A 26,126-nucleotide genomic window follows, 5' to 3' on the forward strand; every position below is an offset into this window, starting at 1 on the left:
GCGGCATGATGGATCGATCGGTACGTGAAGGAAACAAATTGTTAGCCCCAAACCCGGTCTCCCTCCCTTTCTCTCCCTGTACCAGAGCCTACTGCAATACCATTGCAACAACCGGCAACCAGCAGCAACGCACCCGGCCGATTACAACAGGCGGCGGGGGCGGTGAGGAGCTTTCCCTGTGCTGCTGCCAAGGGGGAGGGAGGGAACCCCGGCTCCCGGTCCACAGGAGTGATTTGGAGCAGCCCGGCTGCCTCTCCGCCACCCTGTCTCTGCCGCTCCTCCATCTCCCCGCTCAGGGCCGGGGGGCCCCAGTCCTCCCCAGCCTGCCGCACATGGAACGGGCCTGCTTTCCCGTCTCCCCGGGGCTCTCGTTCTCGTCACCTCCCCCGCTTCCAGGCTCTGGCTGGGTTCTCCAGGGGCCAAGCGGCATCAGACCAGAATTTCAGGTTTTTCCCACCAAATGGGCCCTGCCTCTGGGGCCCTGCTTGGGATGGAGTCGCGGCGCAGAGAGCCTTTGGGGAGAGAACTGAGCGAGACCAGGCTTCTGGGAGAGAACTAACCGAGGCAAGGCTTTTGGGAGACAACTGAGCAAGACTGGACTTCTGGGAGAGAACTAACTGAGGCAAGGATTTTGGGAGAGAACGGAGCAAGACGGGGCTTCTGGGAGAGAATGGAGCAAGACAAGGCTTCTGGGAAAGAACTGTGGGAGGTGAGGTTTTCCAGAAGAGAACTGAGCAAGATGAGGCTTCGGGGAGAGAACTGAGCAAGATGGGGCTTCTGGAAGAGAACTGATCGAGACAAAGCTTCCGGGAGAGAACGGAGTAGGACGAGGCTTCTGGGCAAGACTTTCGGGTGAGAATTGAGCTCTTTTGCCTCCCGGGCCGGCTTGTGGGGGTGGTCTCTGGGCCAGCATCCGCAGGGTCACCAGCTCCCAATTATTCCCTCCCCTCGGGGACTGGGGATGGTCATGGGGCTGACCTACGGGCAGGAGGCGGGGGTCTCAGAGAGCCCACCCATCCCAGAGCTTAAGTGGAACCCATGGTGTCGGAATCAGGTAGGACTCAGTCCCTGTCCTTCACAGGGCTCACGTTCTTACAGGTCTGGAGTGCAGATCAATCAATCAATCGTATTTATTGAGCGCTTACTGTGTGCAGAGCACTGTACTAAGCACTTGGGAAGTACAAGTTGGCAACATATAGAGACAGTCCCTACCCAACAGTGGGCTCACAGTCTAGAAATAATAATAGCATTTGTTAAGCGCTTTCAATGTGCTGAGCACTGTTCTAAGCGCTGGGGAGGATACAAGGTGATCAAGTTGTCCCACGTGGGGCCTCACAGTCTTCATCCCCGTTTTACAGGTGAGGCAACTGAGGCTCAGAGAAGCTAAGTGACTTGCCCAAGGTCGCACATCAGACATGTGGCGGAGTCGGGATTCGAACCCATGACCTCTGACTCCCAAGCCCACGCTCTGGCAACAGGAGCAATAATAGAGGAACTCGTATCCAAAAATTTCCATCCTGGCGGCCTCTTCTAACTCTCTCCCCCCAGCCCACTCATTCTCACGAATCACAGGTGACTATGCTACAACCTTCCCATAGCATGAGGTCTCTTTATTAAGCACTGCCTGAGTGCCAAGCTCTGTGCTGAGCGCTTGGGTGGATTTGGGGTGAGCAGATTAGACAGAGCTCCCGTGCCCCTCAGGGCTGCAACTCTAAGCGAGCATAGTCAGAGGGAAAGACAAAGGAAAAAGAGCGCCGTTGAATTATGAACAGTAAATCGCCAAGTCAGTTGTCCAAGACGATACAACTCTTATGTTATAGTGTGCGTGTCACAGACACACTCGCGCTGTACCAGTGCCAGGTTTGCTGAGTGAGGGGGGAGCTGACCTTTTGGTGGGGAAGAATGGAAGATGTTTTCCTTTGCCCTTGGAAATAATAACACCTGCCTTAATTATGGGTGGAAAATGCCAAGTGGATTTTTCAAGAAACGTTCTGCGGTTTCCCCGTCTACAGCCTCTCCCCAATCTCCCTGTGGCCTCCCCCCAACCTCTCCGCCGGCCTCCTCATCTCTCCACTAACTTTTTTCCACCCTCCCCACTGGCCGCCCTGTAATCTTCCTGCCAGCCTCTCTGCAACCTTCTCACCAGCATTATAGGAGCAAAAGTGTGTAGGCCGGCTTGTAATAGAACAGCAGGGAAGGTAAGCGGGAGCAAGATGAGTGAGTGCTTCAAAGCTGATGGTGAGGAGTTTCTGTTTGGATGTAGAGGTGGATGGGAGACCACTGGAGTTCTTGAGGAGAGGGGAGCCAATCAATCCGCGCTATTTATTGAGCACTGACTATGTGCAGAGAGCAACGTACTAAGGACTTGGGTGAGTGCATTACAACAGAATTATCAGACACATTCCCAACCCACAGTGATCATGGGCTGAACGGTTTTGTAAGAAAAATGACCCAGGCAGGAGAGTGAAGTATGGACTGGAGAGGGGAGAGACAGGAGGCAAGGAGGCCTTTCTCCCCCCTTTTAGACTGTGAGCCCACTGTTGGGTAGGGACTGTCTCTATATGTTGCCAATTTGTACTTCCCAAGCGCTTAGTACAGTGCTCTGCACACAGTAAGCGCTCAATAAATACGATTGATGATGATGACGATGATGATGATGAGGCCAGCAAGGAGGCGGCTGCAGTGACCAAGGTGGGATAGGATAAGTGCTCGGATTAACGCGGTGGCAGTTTGGATGGGTGAAGAGGCAGATTGTAGCGGTGTTGTGAAGATCGAACCAACAGGGTTTGGTGACAGGCTGATTGTGTGGGTTGAATGAGAGAGATGAGTCAAGCGTAACTCCCAGGTCGTGGGCTTGTGAGACAGAGCAGGTGGTGGTGCTGTCTACAGTGATGGGAAAATTAGGGGGAGGGCAGGGTTTGGGTGGGAACATCTCCCCCTTCTAGACTGTGAGCCCGCTGTTGGGCAAGGACCGTCTCTGTTGCCAACTTGTACTTCCCAAGCGCTTAGTACAGTGCTCTGCACACAGTAAGCGCTCAATAAATACGATTGAATGAATGAACATGAGGAGTTCTGTTATGGACAGGTTAAGTTTGATGTGTCAGCTGGACATCCAAGTTGAGATGTCCTGAAGACAGGAGGAAATGTAAGACTGCAGAGAGGGAGAGAGAGCAGGGCTAGAGATGGAGATTTGGGGATCATCCACACAGAGATGGTACTTGAAGCCATGGGAGCAGATAATAATAATAATAATAATGGCATTTATTAAGCGCTTACTATGTGCAAAGCACTGTTCTAAGCGCTGGGGAGGTTACAAGGTGATCAGGTTGTCCCACGGGGGGCTCCCAGTCTTCATCCCCATTTGACAGATGAGGGAACTGAGGCCCAGAGAAGTGACTTGCCCAAAGTCACCCAGCTGACAATTGGCGGAGCCGGCATTCGAACCCATGACCTCTGACTCCAAAGCCCGGGCTCTTTCCCCTGAGCCACACTGCTTCTCTGTTGAGCGCTTACTGTGTGCAGAGCACTGTACTGAGTGCTTGGAAAGTACAAATTGGCAACATATAGAGACAGTCCCTACCCACCAACGGGCTTACGGTCTAGAAGGGGTGGGAGGCAGAGGGGGATTCTGTAACTGATGCAGATAATAATAATAATAATAATAATAATAATAAATAGTAATAATTGGCATTTGTTAAGTGCTTACTATGTGCAAAGCACTGTTCTAAGCGCTGGGGAGGATACAGGGTGATCAGGTTGTCCCACATGGGGCTCACAGTCTTAATCCCCATTTTACAGATGAGGGAACTGAGGCCCGGAGAAGTGAAGTGACTTGCCCAAAGTCACACAGCTGACAAGTGGCGGAGCCGGGATTCGAACCCATGTCCTCTGACTCCAAAGCCCGGGCTCTTTCCACTGAGCCACGCTGCTTCTCTGTACTCAGATGTACTTTTGGACTGTGAGCCCACTGATGGGTAGGGACTGTCCCTATATTTTGCCAACTTGTACTTCCCAAGCGCTTAGTCCAGTGCTCTGCACACAGTAAGCGCTCAATAAATACGATTGATTGATTGATTGATTTGGAGGGAGGGAAGGGAGGAGAGAGGGAGCCTAATTACCCAGCCTGCAAACTTTAGTCGGGGTCACCAACCCTGGTTTCTGCCTCTTACATCATTGGAAGGAATTGAGATTTCACGCTGGGGATTGATTTTGTCCCGTTGGGGAGGACGGTGCAGTGTCCCTCAGCTGCCAACGGGGTGGGGGGTGGGGGGGGTTGGACAAGGACAGGGCCTGAGGCTGCAGTCAATCCGTCAATCAATCCAACCGATTTTTTAATGGTAATAATAACAATAATAATAATAATAATGGTATTTGTTAAGCGCTTACTATGTGCCAAGCACTGTTCTAAGCGCCGGTGGGGGGGATACAAGGCAATCAGGGTGTCCCACGTGGGGCTCACAGTCTTAATCCCCATTTTCCAGGTGAGGCAACTGAGGCACAGAGAAGTTAAGTGACTTGCCCAAAGTCACACAGCTGACAAAAATAATAATAGTAATTATGTTGGTATTTTTTAAGCGCTTACTATGTGCAAAGCAGGGTTCTAAGCACTGGGGGGGGGATACAAGGCGATCAGGTTGTCCCCCATGGGGCTCACAGTCTTAATCCCCATTTTCCAGATGAGGCAACTGAGGCACAGAGAAGTTAAGTGACTTGCCCAAAGTCACACAGCTGACAATAATAATAATAATAATGATAATAAATACATTGGTATTTGTTAAGCACTTACTATGTGCAAAGCAGTGTTCTAAGCGCTGGGTGGAGGGGGATACAAGACGATCAGGTTGTCCCACATGAGGCTCATAGTCTTAATCCCCATTTTCCAGATGAGACAACTGAGGCACAGAGAAGTTAAGTGACTTGCCCAAAGTCACACAGCTGACAGTAATAATAATAATAATAATTATGTTGGTAGTCGTTAAGCGCTTACTATGTGCAAAGCAGTGTTCTAAGCGCTGGGGGGGGGGGGGATACAAGGCGATCAGGTTGTCCCACATGGGGCTCACAGTCTTAATCCCCATTTTCCAGATGAGGCAACTGAGGCACAGAGAAGTGAAGTGACTTGCCCAAAGTCACACAGCTGACAAGTAGCTGAGCTGGGATTAGAACCCACGACCTCTGACTCCCAAGCCCGGGCTCTTTCCACTGAGCCACGCTGCTTCTCTGCAATGGTATTTGTTAAGCACTTACGATGTGCCCGGCACTGTTCTAAGCGCTGAGGTAAATACAAGCTAATCAGGTTGTATTATCCCCCAGGGGCTCACGGTCTTCATCCCCATTTTACAGATGAGGTCACCGAGGCCCAGAGATGTTAAGTGAAAACAAGATCACACTGGAGGCAAGTGTGGCTCAGTGTGGCTCAGTGGAAAGAGCGTGGGCTTTGGAGCCAGAGGTCACGGGTTCAAATCCCGACTCCGCCAATTGTCAGCTGTGTGACTTTGGGCAAGTCACTTAACTTCTCTGTACTTCAGTTCCCTCATCTGTAAAATGGGGATGAAGACTGTGAGCCCCCCGTGGGACAACCTGATCACCTTAGAACAGTGCTTTGCACATAGTAAGTGCTTAATAAATGCTATTATTATCATTATTATTATTATTATCTCCCGCAGAGCACTGTACTTGGTTTCTGTTATTATTATCATGTTTGTTAAGTGCTTACTTTGTATAAAGCACCGTTCTAAGCGCTGGGGTGAGGACAGTTTCAGTTTCCTCATCTGCAAAAAGGGAATTCAATACCTCATTCATTCATTCAATTGAGCGCTTACTGTGTGCAGAGCACTGTATTATTTATTTGTACATATTTATTACTCTATTTTACTTGTACATATTTATTCTATTTATTTTATTTTGTTAGTATGCTTTGTTGTCCGTCTCCCCCTTCTAGACTATGAGCCCGCTGTTGGGTAGGGCCCGTCTCTCTGTGTTGCCAACTTGGACTTCCCAAACACTTAGTGCAGTGCTCTGCACACAGTAAATGCTCAATAAATACGATTGATTGATTGATTGTACTTCCCAGGCACTTAGTGCAGTGCTCCGCACAAAGGAAGCGCTCAATAAATACGATTGAATGAATGAATGAATGAATATTAAGCATCGGGAAAGTACACATCGGCCTCGCTCTTAGACCGCGAGCCCCATGTGGGACAGGGACAGTGTCCGCCCCGGTGAACTTCACTTCTCGGAGCCTCAGTTCCCTCATCTGCAAAATGGGGATGATGACTGTAAGCCCCACGCGGGACAACCTGATCACCTTGTATCCCCCCCAGCGCTTAGAACAGTGCTTTGCACATAGTAAGCGCTTAACAAACGCCGTAATTGTCACAGAGAAGCAGCGTGGCTCAGTGGAAAGAGCCCGGGCTTTGGAGTCAGAGGTCATGGGTTCGAGTCCCAGCTCTGCCACACGTCTGCTGTGTGACCTTGGGCAAGTCACTTCACTTCTCTGGGCCTCAGTTACCTGGTCTGTAAAATGGGGATTGAGACTGTGAGCCCCACGTGGGACAACCTGATCACCTTGTAACCTCCCCAGCGCTTAGAACAGTGCTTTGCACATAGTAAGCGCTTAATAAATGCCATCATTATTATTATTATTCTCGGAGCCTCAGTTCCCTCGTCTGTAAAATGGGGATGATGACTGTAAGCCCCATGTGGGACAACCTGATCACCTTGTATCCTCCCCAGCGCTTAGAACAGTGCTCTGCACATAGTAAGCGCTTAACAAATGCCATCATCATCATCATCATCATCATTATTCTTATTACTATTACTAAATGCGTCCATGGACGTTTTAAGCAGTGGAATGAGAAGGGGAAATCAGAGAGCCCCGCCCATGGTGAAGCTGTTCTAGACTGTAAGCCCACTGGTGGGTAGGGACCGTCTCTAGATGTTGCCAACTTGTCCTTCCCAAGCGCTTAGTACAGTGCTCTGCACACAGTAAGCGCTAAATAAATACGATTGAATGAATGAACGTCCCCGCCGACCTCAGCGGTTTCTGCTCCGCACTGGTCATCGGACAAGGTCCGGACAAGAGAAGCAGCGTGGCTAGAGAAGCAGCGTGGCTCAGTGGAAAGATCCCGGGCTTTGGAGTCAGAAGTCATGGGTTCAAATCCCGGCTCTGCCAACTGTCAGCTGTGTGACTTTGGGCAAGTCACTTCACTTCTCTGAGCCTCAGTTACCTCATCTGGAAAATGGGGACTAAGATTGTGAGCCTCACCTGGGACAACCTGATCATCTTGTATCCTCCCCGGCGCTTAGAACAGTGCTTTGCACATAGTAAGCGCTTAACAAATACCAAAATTATTATTATTATTATTATTAAGGTCCAGGTTTTCTGCTCGCGGACGGCAAGCTGTGTGCTAAATGGGCCCAATCTGGCGTCTGTTCCCAGGGCTCGGGGCTCTGCTGGGGACTGGGCCGGAGCCCGGTAAATCCTCGCCCTCCTCAGGCCCGCGACGAGGGAGAGCCGAGCTTGGGTCGGAAGTTTGGATGGTCCGGGCTGGGAGAACTGGAGAGAGTCCGGGATGGAGAGGGGGAGAGTCGGGGGGTCGGACGGTCCGGGCTGGGGCACTGGGGGGACAGTCGGGGGTGTTGGATGGGCCGTGCTGGGTCACTGGGGCAAGAGTCAGGGATGGAGAGGGGAGAATCAGGCGTGTTGGATGATCTGAGCTGATCAATCAATCAATCAGTCGTATTTATTGAGCGCTTACTGTGTGCAGAGCACTGTACTCAGCGCTTGGGAAGTCCAAGTTGGCAACATAGAGAAACGGTCCCTACCCAACAGTGGGCTCACAGTCTAAAAAGGGGGAGACGGAGAACAAAACCAAACATACTAACAAAATAAAATAAATAGAATAGATATGTACAAGTAAAATAGAGTAATAAATATGTACAAACATATATACATATATACAGGTATATATGATCAGCGTGGCTCAGTGGAAAGAGCCCGGGCTTTGGAGTCAGAGGTCACGGGTTCAAATGCCGGCTCCGCCAGTTGTTCAGCGGTGTGACTTTGGGCAGGTTGCTTCACTTCTCTGGGCCTCAGTTCCCTCATCTGGAAAATGGGGATGAAGCCTGTGAGCCCCACGTGGGACAACCTGATCACCTTGTATCTCCCCCCACCGGTGCTTAGAACGGCGCTTCGCACATAGTACGCGCTTAACAAATGCCATAATTATTATTATTAGCATCTGTTGGATGATCTTAAATGGGGATTAAGCCTGTGAGCCCCCCCCCCCCCCCGCCGTGGGACAACCTGATCACTTTGTAACCTCCCCAGTGCTTTGCACATAGTAAGCGCTTAATAAATGCCATCATTATTATTATTATTATTATTATCTGTGTTGGGTCACTGGGAGAGAGTCAGGGATCATCTGTGCTGGGTCACTGGGGGAGTGTCAAACAATCAATCAATCATATTTATTGAGCGCTTACTGTGTGCAGAGCACTGTACTAAGCGCTTGGGAAGTACAAGTTGGCAACATATAGAGACAGTCCCTACCCAACAGTGGGCTCACAGTCTAAAACGGGGAGACAGAGAACAAAACCAAACATACTAACAAAATAAAATAAATAGAATAGATATGTACAAGTAAAATAAATAAATAAATAGAGTAATATTAGTAGTGTCACAGATGTTGGACAATCTCTGCTGGGTCACTGGGGGACAGTCACAGATTCATTCATTCATTCAACCATATTTATTGAGCGCTTACTGTGTGCAGAGCACTGTACTCTATTTTACTCTATTACTCTATTTATATTTGTTTATTTTACTTGTACATATCTATTCTATTTATTTTATTTTGTTAGTATGTTTGGTTTTGTTCTCCATCTCCCCCTTTTAGACTGTGAGCCCGCCGTTGGGTAGGGACTGTCTCTCTATGTTGCCAACTTGGACTTCCCAAGCGCTTAGTACAGTGCTCTGCACACAGTAAGCGCTCAATAAATACGATTGATTGATTGAATGAATGGAGGAATGAATGAATGAGGGGCATGGTGGGGGAAGGCACTGGCAGAGGTGGGAATCAGACATGGGCCTTTCAGGAGCTCGCCATCATCAACGGAGACGCGGGGAAGCGCCCGGAACCACACTGGATGCTGCCGGCTGCTGCATTTATGCAATCAGCGCAGGGGGGCCGATGCAGCAGCATCTAGCCAACCAGCACGGGGGCCCTGCAGCAGCGGCCGCTGCATTTTTCCCATCAGTGCAGGTCGCCGCCGCTGTTGCATTAATCAATCAATTGTATTTATTGAGCGCTTCCTGTGTGCAGAGCACTGGACTAAGCGCTTGAGAAGTCCAAGTTGGCAACATAGAGAGACGGTCCCTACCCAACAGTGGGCTCACAGTCTAAAAGACTAAGCGGCCAGTACAGCAGGACGGCCGGGGGGGCCTCATCTCTCCAGGGGGGCCACCTCTGACCCCAGCAGACACAGCCCCTCTGGCCTGGATGCCCAGGGCCTTTCAGATCCGGGCGTTCATCACTTCCCGAGAGCCGAGGTGACAGCGGCACCACGATGTGCTAATCGGAACAGTCAATCAATCAATCAATCAATCGTATTTAGTGAGTGCTTACTGTGTGCAGAGCGCTGGACTAAGCGCTTGGGAAGTCCAAGTTGGCAACATATGGAGACAGTCCCGACCCAACGGCGGGCTCACAGTCTAGAAGGGGGAGACAGAACAAAACAAAACATATTAACAAAATAAAATAAATAGAATAGATATGTACAAGTAAAATAAATACATAAATAGAGTAATAAATATGTACAAGCATATATACATATATACAGGTGCCGTGGGGAAGGGAAGGAGGTAAGATGGGGGGGATGGAGAGGGGGACGAGGGGGAGAGGAAGGAAGGGGCTGAGTGTGGGAAGGCCTCCTGGAGGAGGTGAGCTCTCAGTAGGGCCTTGAAGGGAGGAAGAGAGCTAGCTTGGCGCCCCCGGAGCCCAAGGTCTAACGGGCCAAAGCGTTTACAACGCTCCCCGCCTCCTTTCGGGGAGGGGGTGGGGGGAAGTCACAAGGGCAAGAAGTATCTTTCAAGGAATTTGGACCCCAAAACCCCTGGAAACTGGAATGGGGCCTTCTTCTCAGGCGCCGTCACAGAACTGCACCAGGGGATTTCTATGACAATTGCTAGGCTGTGTACACACTATATAATAATAATAATGGCATTTATTAAGCGCTTACTACGTGCGAAGCACTGTTCTAGTGCTAGTAGGAGGCCTTCCCCGACTGAGCCCCTTCCTTCCTCTCCCCCTCGTCCCCCTCTCCATTCCCCCATCTTACCTACTTCCCTTCCCCACAGTACCTGTATATATGCATATATATATGCATATATGTTTGTACATATTTATTACTCTATTTTACTTGTACATATCTATTCTATTTATTTTATTTTGTTAGTATGTTTGGTTTTGTTCTCCGTCTCCCCCTTCTAGACTGTGAGCCCACTGTTGAGTAGGGACTGCCTCTATATGTTGCCAACTTGTACTTCCCAAGCGCTTAGTACAGTGCTCTGCACACAGTAAGCGCTCAATAAATACGATTGATTGATTGATTGATTGTTCTAAGTGCTGGGGAGGTTACAAGGTGATCAGGTTGTCCCACCGGGGGCTCACAGTCTTCATCCCCATTTTACAGATGAGCTAACTGAGGCCCAGAGAAGTAAAGTGAGTTGCCCAAAGTCACACTTTCATTCATTCATTCAATCGTATTTATTGAGCGCTTACTGTGTGCAGAGCACTGTACTAAGCGCTTGGGAAGTACAAGTTGGCAACGTCTAGAGACGGTCCCTACCCAACAGCGGGCTCACAGTCTAGAAGGGGGAGACAGAGAACAAAACAAAACGTATTAACAAAATAAAATAAATAGAATAAATATGTACAAATAAAATAAATAGAGTAATAAATACAAACAAACATATATACATATATACAGGTGTTGTGGGGAGGGGAAGGAGGTAAGGCGGGGAGATGGAGAGGGGGAGGAGGGGGCTCAGTGTGGGAAGGCCTCCTGGAGGAGGTGAGCTCTCAGTAGGGCCTTGAAGGGAGCTACTGTCAATCAATCAATCAATCAGTCGTATTTATTGAGCGCTTACTGTGTGCAGAGCACTGTACTAAGTGCTTGGGAAGTACAAGTTGGCAACATATACAGTCCCTACCCAACAGTGGGCTCACAGTCTAAAAGGGGGGCTCACACAGCTGACAATTGGTGGAGCCGGGATTTGAACCCATGACCTCTGACTCCAAAGCCCAGGCTCTTTCCACTGAGCCATGCTGCTTCTCTGCTGATAGTCACCACCAGTAATCACTATTACAGTGTATGCTGTGTGTACACACACTATATACTGACAATCACCACAATTACAGTATATTATAGTGTCACTATATACTGATTAATAGCTCGACTACAAAATCTACTGAATACACTATACTGACCATCATTAATAATCACTACTACGATATATGCTGTATACAAATACTGTATACCGACAGTCACCATTATCAATAATCACTTTTGCCGCATACGCTGTGTACACACACTGTATGCTGAGTCACCATTGCAATAATAATCGCTATATGTTCCGTATACACACTATAAATATACACTGTTATCAGTATCATTAGTAATCATCATCATAATATATAATATATATACCTTATATAGCAATCATTATCAATAACAATCTCTATGACAATGAATTCCTTGTGAGAGCAGGGATCTTACCCCCATTTTGCAGATGAGGAAGCTGAGACCCAGAGAGGTGAAGTGACTTGTATAAGAGAAGCAGCATGGCTCAGTAGAAAGAGCACGGGCTTTGGAGTCAGAGGTCATGGGTTGAAATCCCGGCTCCGCCACTTGTCAGCTGTGTGACTTTGGGCAAGTCACTTCACTTCTCTGGGCCTCAGTTCCCTCATCTGGAAAATGGGGGTGAAGACTGTGAGCCCCCCGTGGGACAACCTCATCACCTTGTAACCTCCCCAGCGCTTAGTAACAGTGCTTTGCACATAGGAAACGCTTGCTGGGTAGGGACCGTCTCTATATGTTGCCAACTTGTACTTCCCAAGCGCTTAGTACAGTGCTCTGCACACAGTAAGCGCTCAATAAATACGATTGAACAAATAAATGCTATCATTATTATTATTATTATACAGCAGGCCAGGAACAAGCCGGGAGTAGAACCCAGGTGTCCCGGCTGCCGGTCCCAAGCTGTTTCCACCAACTCCCACCCAACGGCCATCAGCGCTTAGAGCAGTGTTTTGCACATAGTAAGCGCTTGACAAATACCATTATTATTATTATTATTATTATCATTATCTCTGGGACCTGGCCCCAGGGACTGTCCAGCCTCCATCCCCGTCTCCATCCCCCCCATCTTACCTCCTTCCCTTCCCCACAGCACCTGGATATATGTATATATGTTTGTACATATTTATTACTCTATTTATTTATTTATTTATTTATTTTACTTGTACAGATCTATTCTATTTATTTTATTTTCTTAGTATGTTTGGTTTGGTTCTCTGTCTTCCCCTTTTAGACTGTGAGCCCACTGTTGGGTAGGGACTGTATATGTTGCCAATTTGTACTTCCCAAGCGCTTAGTACAGTGCTCTGCACATAGTAAGCGCTCAATAAATACGATTGATGATGATGATGATGATCCCCCGAGTTCAGTGATCGGCTGTCCCTGAGTCTGATCATCTCCTCCTCCTGTGCAGTGCTCTGCACACAGTAAGCGCTCAATAAGTACGATTGAATGAATGAATGAACCCCCAGGGCAGGCCATAGCCTACAGCGGGCGTCCGGCTTGGGACTCCGACACCAAGGGTTCTGGATCGGAGAAGGCCCGGACGCGGTGATCTAGTCCCTAGACGGGAGTTTTCTCTCAGTTAAAGACTTTTAAAAAATTAACATGGTATTTGTTAAAAGCTTACTACGTGCCAGGTACTATACTAGGCGCTGAGGCGATAAATAATAAAGTAAAATAATGATGGCATTTATTAAGCACTTACTATGTGCAAAGCACTGTTCTAAGCACTGGAAAGATTACAAGGTGATCAAGTTGTCCCATGTGGGACTCACAGTCTTAATCCCCATTTTTACAGATGAGGGAACTGAGGCCCAGAGAAGGGAAGTGACTTGGCCAAAGTCACACAGCTAAGTGGCGGAGCCAGGATTTGAACCCATGACCTCTGACTCCAAAGCCCGGGCTCTTTCCACTGAGCCACGGTAGATATAAGCTCATTAGGTTGGAGGCGGTCCATGTCCCAGATGGGGCTCGTGCTCTTCATCCCCATTTTACAGATTAGGTAACTGAAGCACAGAGAATAATAATAATAACGTTGGTATTTGTTAAGCACTTACTATGTGCCAAGCACTGTTGTAAGCGCTGGGGGAGATACAAGATGATCAGGTTGCCCCACGTGGGGCTCACTGTCTTCCTCCCCATTTTACAGATGAGGGAACTGAGGCCCGCAGAAGTGATTTGCCCAAGGTCACCCAGCAGGCAAGTGATGGAGGAGCAGCTCGGCTTAGTGGATAGAGCACAGATCTAGGAGTCAGAAGGAACTGGGTTCTAATTCCGGCTCCGCCACATGTCCGCTGTGTGACCTCGGGCAAGTCACTTCACTTCTCTGAGAAGCGGAGAAGTGCTCAAGAGAAGCACTTCTCTTGAGAAGCAGCGTGGCTCAATGGAAAGAGCCCGGGCTTTGGAGTCCGAGACCATGGGTTCAAATCCCGACTCTGCCAACTGTCAGCTGTGTGACTTTGGGCAAGTCACTTCACTTCTCTGTGCCTCAGTTGCCTCATCTGTAAAATAGGGATTAAGACTGTGAGCCCCCAATGTGGGACAACCTGATCACCTGTATATATGTATATATAATAATAATAATAATAATAATAATAATGGCATTTGTTAAGCACTTACTACGTGCAGAGCACTGTTCTAAGAGCTGGGGGGGATACAAGGTGATCAAGTTGTCCCATGTGGGGCTCACAGTCTTAATCCCCATTTTACAGATGAGATAACTAAGGCTCAGAGAAGTTAAGTGACTTGCCCAAGGTCACACAGCAGACGTGTATGTTTGTACGTATTTATTACTCTATTTTATTTGTACATATTTGTTCTATTTATTTTATTTTGTTAATATGTTTTGTTTTGTTGTCTGTCTCCCCCTTCTAGACTGTGAGCCCACTGTTGGGTAGGGACCGTCTCTATAAGTTGCCAACTTGTACTTCCCAAGTGCTTAGTACAGTGCTCTGCCACACAGTAAGCGCTCAATAATAATAATAATAATTATGGCATTTATTAAGCACTTACTATGTGCCAAAGCACTGTTCTAAGCACTGGGGAGTTTACAGAGTGATCAGGTTGTCCCACTGGGGGCTCACAGTCTTCATCCCCATTTTACAGATGAGGTATCTGAGGCCCAGAGAAGTGAAGTGACTTGACCAAGGAAGGTCACACAGCTGGAAATTGGCGGAGCTCAATAAATACGATTGAATGAATGAATGAATGAATCACCTTGTAACCTCCCCAGTGCTTAGAACAGTGCTTTGCACATAGTAAGCGCTTAATAAATGCTATTATTATTATTATTAGTAGTAGTAGTAGTATTATTCTCCGGACCTCAGTTATCTCACCTGTAAAATGAGGGTTAATAGTGTGAGCCCCATGTGGGACAGGGACTGTGTCCAACCTGATTAACTTGGATCTACCCCAGCGCTTAGAACAGTGCTTGGCACATAGCAAGCGCTTAGAAGTACCATTATTATTATTATTATTATTATTATTATTATTATTATTATTATTATTATTATTATTATTAAGTGATGCAGCTGGAATTAGAATCCAGGTTCTTCTGAGTCCCGGACCTGGGTTCTGTCTGCTGGGCCATGCTACTTCTCATTTTCTAATCAATCAGTGGTATTTATTGAGCGCTTACTGTTTGCGGAGCACTGTGCTAAGCGCTCGGGAGAATATACTACACCAGAGGTGGTAGACATTTTCTAATGAAAACAGGCTCTGGGGAGCTATGAGTTCCCCAGGCCCTAACCCAAGTTTCCGGCTGACACAGGTCATCCCAGCGCTTAGAACAGTGCTTTGCACATAGTAAGCGCTTAATAAATGCCACCATTATTATTATTATTATTCCAGGATCTATAAAGGCAACACCCGGAGGGCTCGTCCTGGGTTTGGGTGGTATGAGTGGCGGGAGAATTCAAACTCGATGCTGGCATCGTGACCAGCGATAGGATTTACTCTCGATTCGGAAGCCTGGGACACTTGAGGGTCCGTGGACCCGGGTTCAAATCCTGACCCTGCCACTTAAATTCCCTGCGCGTTAATTTCCTCATCTGTAAAATGGGAGTTGAAAAACCCGTTGCCCCTCCAGGGAAGACTGTGAGCCCCCGGGGGCTGCGTCCAACCTGATTTGAGGAAACCGCGTGGCTTAGTGGAAGGAGCCCGGGCTTGGCGGTCAGAGGTTGTGGGTTCTAATCGCGGCTCCGCCACTTGTCTACTGTGTGGCTTTGGGCAAGTCACTTCATTTCTCAGTGACCTCTTCTGCAAAATGGGGATTAAGACTGTGAGTCCCAAGTGGGACAACCTGATTACCCTGTATAATCATAATAATGGTATTTGTTAAGCGCTTACTATGTGCCAAGCCCTGTTCTAAGTGCTGAACTCTCTACACCAGCGCTTATAACAGGGCTCGGCATCATCATCATCATCAATCGTATTTGTTGAGCGCTTACTGTGTGCAGAGCACTGTACTAAGTGCTTGGGAAGTACAAGTTGGCAACACACTCAGCACAGAGTAAGCGCTTAACAAATACCAACATTATTATTATTATTTGTCTTGGCTGCACCCCAGCGCCTAGTACAGGGCCTGGCACGGCCTGAGCGCTCAATTCATTCATTCAGTCGGATTTATTGAGTGCTTACTGTGTGCAGAGCACTTGTCTACTGTGTGGCTTTGGGCAAGTCACTTCACTTCTCAGTGACCTCTTCTGTAAAATGGGGATTAAGACTGTGAGCCCCAAGTGGGACAACCTGATTACCCTGTATAATAATAATAATAATGTTGGTATTTGTTAAGCGCTTACTATGTGCCGAGCCCTGTTCTAAGCGCTGAGCTCTCTACACCAGCGCTTAGAACAGGGCTCGGCACAGAGTAAGCGCTTAACAAATACCAACATTATTATTATTATTTGTCTTGGCTGCACCCCAGCGCCTAGTACAGGGCCTGGCACAGCCTAAGCGCTCAACTCATTCATTCAGTCGGATTTACTAACTCCAGTGCTCTGTGCACAGTAAGCGCTCAATAAATCCGACTGAATGAATGTACTAAGTGCTTCATTATCATCATCATCATCAATTGTATTTATTGAGAGCTTACTGTGTGCAGAGCACTGTACTAAGCGCTTGGGAAGTCCAAGTTGGCAACATAAAGAGACGGTCCCTACCCAACAGCGGGCTCACAGTCGAAAAGGGGGAGGCAGACAGCAAAACCAAACATACTAACAAAATAAAATAAATAGAATAGAGATGTACAAGTAAAATAAATAGAGTAATCAATATGTACAAACATATATACAGGTGCTGCGGGGAAGGGAAGGAGGTTAATGACAGTGACAGCTTAATGGCTGTCACTGTCGTTATTGTTATGGGAGAAGGAGTTAGGCGAGGGGACAGAGGGAGAGAATGATTGCAGTCAGAGTTGGGGAATGGGGAGCCCCCCTGAACCCCCTCCACCAACCCTCCCTCCCTCTAAGCCCCTCCTCCCTTGCCCCCTTCCCCGCCCCCCCCCCCCCGTCCTGGGCAAGGAAAGACCGGCCCCTGCGCCATTCATGGCACACAAACACACACGTGTGTGTGTGTGTGTGTATGTGTATTGGTGTGTGAGTGTCTGTGTGTGTGTGAGACAGAGAGGGAAGGAGGCGGAGGAGGAGGAGGAAAAAAGGGCGGGGAGCAGGCGAAGCGGGGAGCTGGCAGTGGCGCAGCGTTTGGGGCACAGTGGCAGCCGGGGCCCACCGCGGACACGGTAAGAGAAGCGGGGGGGGGGGGCCGCCCCTGCACCAAACCCCGTTAGCCGGAGCCACAACCGCCCCTCCTCCCCTCTGCCCTCCTTCCCTCCTGCTGCGGGGCGGCCCCTGCGGCCCCCCGCCAGCCCCCCGCAGCCGGGGGCGTCCTGCCAATCCGCAGGGCGAACCCCTGGGCCGGGGGGAGGACGGGAGGAGCCGAGCCCGGGCATTTGGAGGGGCTGCGGGGGGGGACCCGACCCCCCGCCCCGCTCTCCAGGGGTGCACGGGAGGAGGGAGGGGGGAGGAGGGAGGATGGGCACACGGGAGGTTGGAGATGATGGGAGGATGGGCACACAGGACGATGGAGATGGGGGGATGGAGATGGGAGGATGGGCGCACGGGGGGATGGAGATGGGAGGATGGAGATGGGAGGATGGGCGCACGGGGGGATGGAGATGGGGGGATGGAGATAATAGGAGCACGGGGGGATGGAGATGGGAGGATGGGCACACGGGACGATGGAGATGGGAGGATGGAGATGGGAGGATGGGTGCACGGGACGATGGAGATGGGAGGATGGAGCTGGGAGGATGGGCGCACGGGACGATGGAGCTGGGAGGATGGAGATGGGAGGATGGGTGCACGGGACGATGGAGATGGGAGGATGGGCACCCGGGGCGATGGAGACGGGAGGATGGGCGCATGGGGGGATAGAGATGGGAGGATGGACGCATGGGGGGATAGAGACGGGAGGATGGGCACACGGGACGCTGGAGCTGGGCGGGTCTTGCGGTTTACGGGGAGGGGGCGAGGCGCCCAACTTTGTCCCCTGCATCAGCCTCTCCCCCGGGGTCCCCCCGCCCCGCGAACAGCCAGCGCGGGCGCCTATACAGGGGAGGGCCCCCGGCCGGTCCTGGCCGCCTCCGGCTGTGGGGGAGAGAGGGGGCACGGTTCGGGGCCGCTTTGGTCTTTTCCCACCTGCTTGGAAAGGCGGGGGGCGCGCCTGCAAGGTCCTGGCTGGGCAGCTTGGAGCTTCAACCGGTAAGGCGGCCCAGCCCCCCGCTGCTCACCCTTGGGACGTGAGGAAGGACGGGCACGGGGAGCCGGGGGCTGGGCAGCACAACTTTGACACCCCGTCTGCATCCCTTGTGTGGCCCTGGAAGAAATGGCCCCGCTCGCCCAAAGCCACCGTCGCCCCCGGCCTTGGAAATCGCGGATGAGGCAGGCGGGTATCTGTCGTGGGTGGGGAGGGGGAGGATGCTCCGTGTCGGGTGTGTGCATGGGTAGGGATGCTGTGGGGTTGTGTGCCCGGCTGTGGGGTTGTGTGCCCGGCTTTGGAGGTGACTCCCGCGTTTTCCCAGCTCAGCATCTGGACACGCACAGCTGGGCTGGGCCTGCGCGCCCTCCTCCCCGGAGAGGTCAGGCTTCGTGTGGTCCTCGGGCCCTCGCCAGCCAGCAGGCTGCAGGAGACGACCCTCCCCTCCCACCCCCACACACAACTCCACACCCCCGACCCCCAGCTCCAACCAGGAACCCACCCCGGGAAGTTGGAATGTGCTCAGGGGGGAGATTGGAGAGATGCCCGGCTCAGCCGCCCCCTGCCCCATCCTCCCGGGACCAGGATGGGGCGAGGGGCATCGGCCCTGCAGCCGGGGCAGAGAACCCAGGCATCCGGGAGGCAGTCTTTTAGACTGTGAGCCCGCTGTTGGGTAGGGACTGTCTCTATATGTTGCCAACTTGGACTTCCCAAGCGCTTAGTACAGTGCTCTGCACACAGTAAGCGCTCAATAAATACGATTGATTGATTGATTGATTGATGGGCAGACAGGATCGAAAGTCTGGGCGATGCCCCAAGCCAAACGAGGAACATCCTGGTGAGGGAAGGGGCTTCTCGGGGTGGGAGTCTCCCTCTCCTGCACCCCCTCCCCACGACCTCCCGAGGCTGGGGGTCACACCCAGGATCACCTAGCCAAAAACATGTGGTCCCCTGGGCATACCCCCCAATACACATGTACATACCCACAGACACGCGCCTGGTGTCCTTCAGGTCCCAGGCGCTCCCGGATCCGGCCCAGTCCCCTTCAGGGCCCAGGGCTTTGGTGGGGTGGTCTTGGGGTGTTATTTTTCATGTCCCCCCCAACCTGGCGGCTCGACCTGTACCCCAGTGGGACCGGATTTTGCACAACACGGCACGGAGTTGCCCCCAGCTGGTCTTCCACTAAGAGCCCTCTATTTGGCTTGTTTTCGGGGGTCCTGAGGACCACCCTCCCCACCCCTTCCCAGGCCCGGCCCGGGTCTTGACCTGGCTGCCGAGACCCCCCACTCCTGTGTCCTTGCACACAAATACACACACACACTCCCCAGGGATGCGGAGGGGAGTCTGCAGAAATGCCCCATCTCGGCTTGCCAGGGTCTGTTGCCCAGGATTTCAACTTGCTCGGCCCGTGGGTGGGTTTGTAAAGTGGGGGCGTGCACGCCTCGGCGGGGGTTGATGCGCATGGATGGGGAGGGGTGCGGGCCTCCACGGGGGCGGGAGGTACGCCTGCATCTGCGGAAGATGGGAGAAGTGCAGGAATCGCTGGGAGTTGGAAGATGTGCCAGGATCTGTTGGGAGTAGGAGATGTGCGGGGATCTGCTGGGGGTGGGAGATGTGCTTGAATCTGTGGGGTGGGGGTGCCTAATAGGATTTGCTCGCAGGGTGGGAGGTCCAGCACGGCACGGGTAACCTGTTCCTTCTCCCCTGGGGTCCCCAGATAATAATAACAATAATAATAATGGCATTTAGTAAGTGCTTACTTATGTACAAAACATTGTTCTAATAATAATGGCATTTATTAAGTGCTTACGATGTGCAAAGCACTGTTCTAAGTGCTGGGGAGGTTACAAGGTGATCAGATCATCCCACGGGGGCTCACAGTCTTCATCCCCATTTTACAGATGAAGGAACTGAGGCCCAGAGAAGTGAAGTGACTTGCCCAGTGTCACACAGCAGACGGGATTTGAACCCATTACCTCTGACTCCAAAGCCCGGGCTCTTTTCATTGAGCCACGCTGCTTCTCTGCTTCAGATGTCAGCCGGGGGTGACTGGGTGGGGGGCGAGGGGGCGAGTTGGATCTCTGCGTCGGGAACCCATCCAGGCCGCGTGTCTCCACGCCCCTCTGCGTGGGCAGGGGGCACGGTCGTAGATGCCCAACCAGGTGTCCAGTTGACCCGCTGGGAGAAGCTACCGAGGCTGGACCCCTCTGGGAGGGCGGGCGGTGGTGGAAGTGTGTGTCTGTGTGTGTTGTGTCTTGTCGTACCCGGTTTTGTGTAGCTTGACGTTGCACCCCTCACCCCCTGCAAGTAGGCCTCGGTGTTGGGGTCCCTTGGGTCGGTGTCCCTTAGCCCGCTCCTTCCTCTCCGTCTCCATCCCCGCCCCCCCCCCCGCCTTACCTCCTTCCCTTCCCCACAGCACCTGTATATATGTTTGTACGGATTTATTACTCTATTGATTTATTTTACTTGTACCTATTTATTCTATTTATTTTATTCTGTTAATATGTTTTGTTCTGTTCTCCGTCTCCCCCTTCTAGACCGTGAGCCCGCTGTTGGGTAGGGACCGTCTCTAGATGTTGCCAACTTGGACCTCCCAAGCGCTTAGTCCAGTGCTCTGCACACAGTAAGCGCTCAATAAATACGACTGAATGAATGAATGAATGAAGCATGTGGCTGGCGTACTCATTCTGAGGGCAGGGCTTGTGGCTTCCTACTCTTTAGTGCTCTCCCAAGCGCTCAGTACAGCGATCTGCGCTCAGGAAATCCTGCCGGCCAGTCGTGGGCCGGCTGGGCTCCTCTATTCCGGTGCCACCGCTGGACTGCACGGCCACAGGGGCCCATTGGCTCGCGTCGCCGAGAGCGGAGGGCCCCAGAGGGGGCTCGGCTGGGGGCCGCCGACGAATCCCTGCCGAACCCTGCTTGTCTCCACCGTGGAGGGCCTTGCTTTTAATTCCTGGTCCCGGCCTGCCCCGTCCCGTCTCGGGCCTGCGGACGGCTGGCGGGCATCACGCGAAGCCCCTGGAGCCCCGAGGTGCCCGGGCCGTGAGGAGAGGGCAGCGGCGGCTCACTGGCACCCGCTTCTCCTGCTCCGGACGTGATCGGAAGGACCCCCGTCCTCCTGTCTGTGTCTGTGTGTGCACACGTGTGTGCTTGTGTGTTGAATACCAAGCATATCATTAGGGACACAGTGTAGTCTAATGGAAAGAGAATGGGGCTGAGGGTCAGATTCATTCATTCATTCATCCAATCGATCAATCAATCATACTGTACTTTTGTACTTTTAGACTGAGAGCCCACTGTTGGGTAGGGACCGCCTCTATATGTTGCCAACTTGTACTTCCCAAGCGCTTAGTACAGTGCTCTGCACACAGTAATCCATCCAATCAGTCAATCAATCAATCGTATTTATTGAGCGCTTACTGTGTGCAGAGCACTGGACTAAGCGCTTGGGAAGTACAAGTTGGCAACATATAGAGACGGTCCCTACCCAACAGCGGGCTCACGGTCTGGAAGGGGGAGACAGAGAACAAAACAAAACATATTAACAAAATAAAATAAATAGAATAGATATGTACAAGTAAAATAAAAAAATAAACAGAGTAATAAATACGTACAAACATATATACATATATACAGGTGCTGTGGGGAAGGGAAGGAGGTAAGGCGGGGCTAGCTCTCTTCCTCCCTTCAAGGCCCTACTGAGAGCTCATCTCCTCCAGGAGGCCTTCCCAGACTGAGCCCCTTCCTTCCTCTCCCCCTTGTCCCCCTCTCCATCCCCCCCATCTTACCTCCTTCCCTTCCCCACAACAACTGTATATATGTATATGTTTGGACATATTTATTACTCTATTTATTTATTTTACATGTACCTATCTATTATATTTATTTTATTTTGTTAGTACGTTTGGTTTTGTTCTCTGTCTCCCCCTTCTAGACTGTGAGCCCACTGTTGGGTAGGGACTGTCTCTATATGTTGCCAGCTTGTACTTCCCAAGCACTTAATACAGTGCTCTGCACACAGTAAGCGCTCAATAAATATGATTTATTGATTGATTGATTGATATTCATTGAGTGCTTACTGTGTGCAGAGCACTGTACTAAGCACTTGGGAGCATAAGAATAGTAGCATCTGGGTTCTAGTCCCAGCTCTGACATTGGCCAGACACTTAACTCGTTTGGGCCTTGGTTTCATCATCCGTAAAATGGAGTTAGTAATGTTTGCCTCTCCTTACCTCCAAAGGAAGTTGTGAGGATAAAATTAGATAATCGACGCAAAAATTCCTGGGGAAAATCAATCAATCAATTAATCGTATTTATTGAGCGCTTACTGTGTGCAGAGCACTGTACTAAGCGCTTGGGAAGTACAAGCTGGCAACATATAGAGACAGTCCCTACCCAACAGTCTAAAAGGGGGGAAAAAAAGCTATATAGTAGTATAGAGAATTTAGTATAGTATACTAAAGTATAGTATAGTAAGTATAAGTAATATGTATAGTATTTTTTAAATAAAATTAGAGAAGCAGCGTGGCTCAGTGGAAAAAGCCTGGGCTTTGGAGTCAGAGGTGATGGGTTCAGATCCCAGCTCCACCAGTTGTCAGCTGTGTGCCTGTGGGCGAGTCACTTGACTTCTCTGTGCCTCAGTTACCTCATCATCGTCATCATCAATCGTATTTATTGAGCGCTTACTGTGTGCAGAGCACTGTACTAAGCACCTGGGAAGTACAAGTTGGCAACATAGAGACAGTCCCTACCCAACAGTGGGCTCCTAGTCTAAAAGGGGTTACCTCATCTGTAAAATGGGGATTAAGACTGTGAGCCCCACCGTGGGACAACTTGATCACCTTGTAACCTCCCCAGCGCTTAGAACAGTGCTTTGCGCATAGTAAGCGCTTAACAAATACCAAAATAATAATAATAATAATGCTGGCCCTTTGGGATGCTGCAGTGAGGGCGGGAGGTGACCGTTCCTGACTGAGGTGACTGAGCACGGAACCGAGGTAGACATCATCAACATCAATCGTATTTATTGAGCGCTTACTGTGTGCAGAGCACTGTACTAAGCGCTTAGTACACCTCCTTACTGAGACAGCGTGGCCTAGGGGAAAGAGCGCAGGCCTGGGAATCCAGGCCCAGCTCCACCCTTGGCCGGCTGCGTGACCTTGGGCGAGTCACTGAACCTCTCTGGGCCTCAGTTTCTTCATGTGTAAAACGGCAGACCCAGAGAAGTTGGGCCCCACCTGAGGGCAGCGGCGGAGCTGGGATTAGAACATATACAGTGCCTGGCACGTAGTAAGTGCTTAACAAATAGCACCATTATTGTTATTATTATTATCATAATCGTGGGGTGTGTTAAGTGCCAGCTATGTGCTAAGCCTGGGGTAGACGCAAGGTGATTGGGTCTTGGACTATTTAAACTGGGAGCCCCACGTGGGGCAGGGACAGAGTCTAGCCTGGTAATGATAACAGCCGTTGTCGTGTTTATTAAGCACTTACTATGTGCCAACCACTGTGCTAAGCACTGCAGTTGTGACACTCTAAGCGGGTCGGACACAGTCCCTGCGCCACGTGGGGCTCCCGGCCTGAGAAAGTACCAATCATTCAAGCAGTGGCATTTATTGAGCACTTACTGTGTGTCCTCCCCACCCCCCCTGCCTTACCTCCTTCCCCTCCCCCAACACCTGTATATACGTATATATGTTTGTACGTATTTATTACTCTATTTTATTTGTACATTAGACTGTACTTTTGTACTTTTAGACTGTGAGCCCATTGTTGGGTAGGGACTGTCTCTATATGTTGCCAACTTGTACTTCCCAAGCGCTTAGTACAGTGCTCTGCACACAGTAAGCGCTCAATAAATACGATTGATTGTACATATTTATTCTATTTATTTTATTTTGTTAATATGTTTTGTTTTGTTGTCCATCTCCCCCTTCTAGACTGCAAGCCCGCTGTTGGGTAGGGACCGTCTCTATATGTCGCCAACTTGGACTTCCCAAGCGCTCAGTCCAGTGCTCTGCACACAGTAAGCGCTCAATAAATACGATTGAATGAATGAATGAATGCCGAGCCCTGTACTAAGTGCTTCGAAGAAGCAGCGTGGTGTAGTGGATAGAGCCCGGGCCTGGGAGTTCAAAGTTCACGGGTTCTAATCCCGGCTCCTCCACTTGCCAGCTGTGTGACTTTGGGCAAGTCACTTCACTTCTCTGTGCCTCAGTTCCCTCATCCGTCAAATGGGGATGAAGACTGTGAGCCCCCCCGTGGGACAACCTGATCACCTTGTAAGCTCCCCAGCTCTTAGAATAATAATAATAATAATAATAATAATGGCATTTATTAAGTGCTTACTATGTGCAAAGCACTGTTCTAAGTGCTGGGGAGGTTACAAGGTGATCAGGTTGTCCCACGTGGGGCTCACAGTCTTAGTCCCCATTTTACAGATGAGGTAACTGAGGCCCAGATAAGTTAACTGACTTGCCCAAAGTCACACAGCTGACAATTGGCGGAGCCGGGGTTTGAACCCATGACCTCTGACTCCAAAGCCCGGGCTCTTTTCCACTGAGCCACGCTGCTTCTCTAGAACAGTGCTTGGCACATAGTAAGCGTTTCGTAAATGCCGTCATTATTATTAACAAACACCATAACTCTAAAACCATAATTACAACAGAGTTGGTAGACATGTTCCCTTCCCACAGTGAACTTATCGCGGAGAGGGGGACTTCCCTCGTACCACAAAAGTGTGAGTGACTTTTCCAAGGTCAATCAGCAGGCCAGGGGCGGAGTGGGGCGAGACCCCCACTCCCGCCCAATGCATCTTCCACTGGTAGGGACCCCCGACATCCTGAGGCGGCCGGGGTTGGCACAGCCGTGCCCGCGGTGTGCCGGGTGGAAGTCGGGGTGTATAACGACCAGGGGGTGTAGAATCCCACCGCTCCAGCCCCCTTTCTCAGCAGGCCTTTCCCCCACCCGACGCCTCCAACGGGAGGGAGTTTCCGTGGTGAGTGGGGTGTGGGGAGGCGCCGGGCCTATTTTTATGCCTCCCTCAGACATCGTGATGTCAGCGGACTTGAATTATTTAACGTCTCCCTGCCTCCGCCGTCCTCTCGAGTGAGTTTCCACCGGGGGCCGGGAGGAGCGGGCGCCGGGAAGCTGCGCGGGCCCCGGCAGCCCTCGTGCCTCCCGGGGACGGCCTGGTTCGACCCCTTTCCGGGGCTGGCGATGAGGGTGGGGGGCTGAAGCGTTCTGTATCCCGTGCGTGGCTCTGCTTCCATCCTTTATTTATTACTCTATTTATTTATTTTATTTGTACATATTTATTCTATTTATTTTATTTTGTTAGTATGTTTGGTTTTGTTCTCTGTCTCCCCCTTTTAGACTGTGAGCCCACTGTTGGGTAAGGACTGTCTCTAGATGTTGCCAATTTGTACTTCCCAAGCGCTTAGTACAGTGCTCTGCACATAGTAAGCGCTCAATAAATACGATTGATGATGATGATGATGATGATGATGATGATCCTCCCGCCACCCCCCGGGTCGTCCCGGCAGCGGAAGGCGCGCCCCATCGTACAAAAGAGCAGACCGGCAGCAGGCCTTTACCCTTCACCCAGCACTCGGGAGCCATGCCCTGCTCATCCCCACTGGGTGCTCTCTCTCTCTCCCTCCCTCCCTCACCACCCCTCGAGACCCCTTTTTGGCGCCAGCCCCAACCAGCCGTGCGCACTTGGACAGAAAACCTCAAGGAATTTAGCCACGGAGACCGAGGGTTTAAAATCCCTTCTTGAATAAGCAAAGTCGCCGGGCGGGAGGATGTCTTTGCCTACGGGTGGGCCTGGCAGAAAGAGCCGGGAGATGTTGCCAACTTGTACTTCCCAAGAGCTTAGTACAGTGCTCTGCACACAGTAAGCGCTCAATAAATATGATTGATTGATTAGGAGACCCACGGATCGGCCGAGGGGAAGATGGAAGGCCGGGGAGGGTGCCGCCTTATTTAAACTGCGTTTAGGCTGTGTT

At 50.7% G+C, this 26,126-nt stretch overlaps 2 protein-coding genes across 2 annotated transcripts in view; one reads left to right on the plus strand and one right to left on the minus strand.

Moving 5' to 3' along the window:
• The window catches only part of TENM4 (teneurin transmembrane protein 4), a 391,883-nt gene that overhangs the window by 304,678 nt on the left and 61,079 nt on the right, over window positions 1-26,126 (plus strand). The window lies entirely within an intron of this gene.
• Window positions 89-26,126, minus strand: part of LOC119941309 (collagen alpha-1(I) chain-like) — a 37,035-nt gene continuing 10,997 nt past the window's right edge. Inside the window, exons 7-16 of the mRNA XM_038761679.1 lie at window positions 25,788-25,932; window positions 25,184-25,329; window positions 20,861-21,112; window positions 19,489-19,629; window positions 19,101-19,175; window positions 17,844-18,008; window positions 17,092-17,271; window positions 874-978; window positions 382-410; window positions 89-184 (exon numbers count right to left, since the gene is read on the minus strand). Coding sequence (XP_038617607.1) covers window positions 89-184; window positions 382-410; window positions 874-978; window positions 17,092-17,271; window positions 17,844-18,008; window positions 19,101-19,175; window positions 19,489-19,629; window positions 20,861-21,112; window positions 25,184-25,329; window positions 25,788-25,932 — 1,334 coding nt within the window. The remainder of the gene's footprint in view (window positions 185-381; window positions 411-873; window positions 979-17,091; window positions 17,272-17,843; window positions 18,009-19,100; window positions 19,176-19,488; window positions 19,630-20,860; window positions 21,113-25,183; window positions 25,330-25,787; window positions 25,933-26,126) is intronic.

The sequence above is a fragment of the Tachyglossus aculeatus genome, chromosome 20 (assembly GCF_015852505.1).
Source record: "Tachyglossus aculeatus isolate mTacAcu1 chromosome 20, mTacAcu1.pri, whole genome shotgun sequence".
NCBI classification, from domain to species: domain Eukaryota; kingdom Metazoa; phylum Chordata; class Mammalia; order Monotremata; family Tachyglossidae; genus Tachyglossus; species Tachyglossus aculeatus.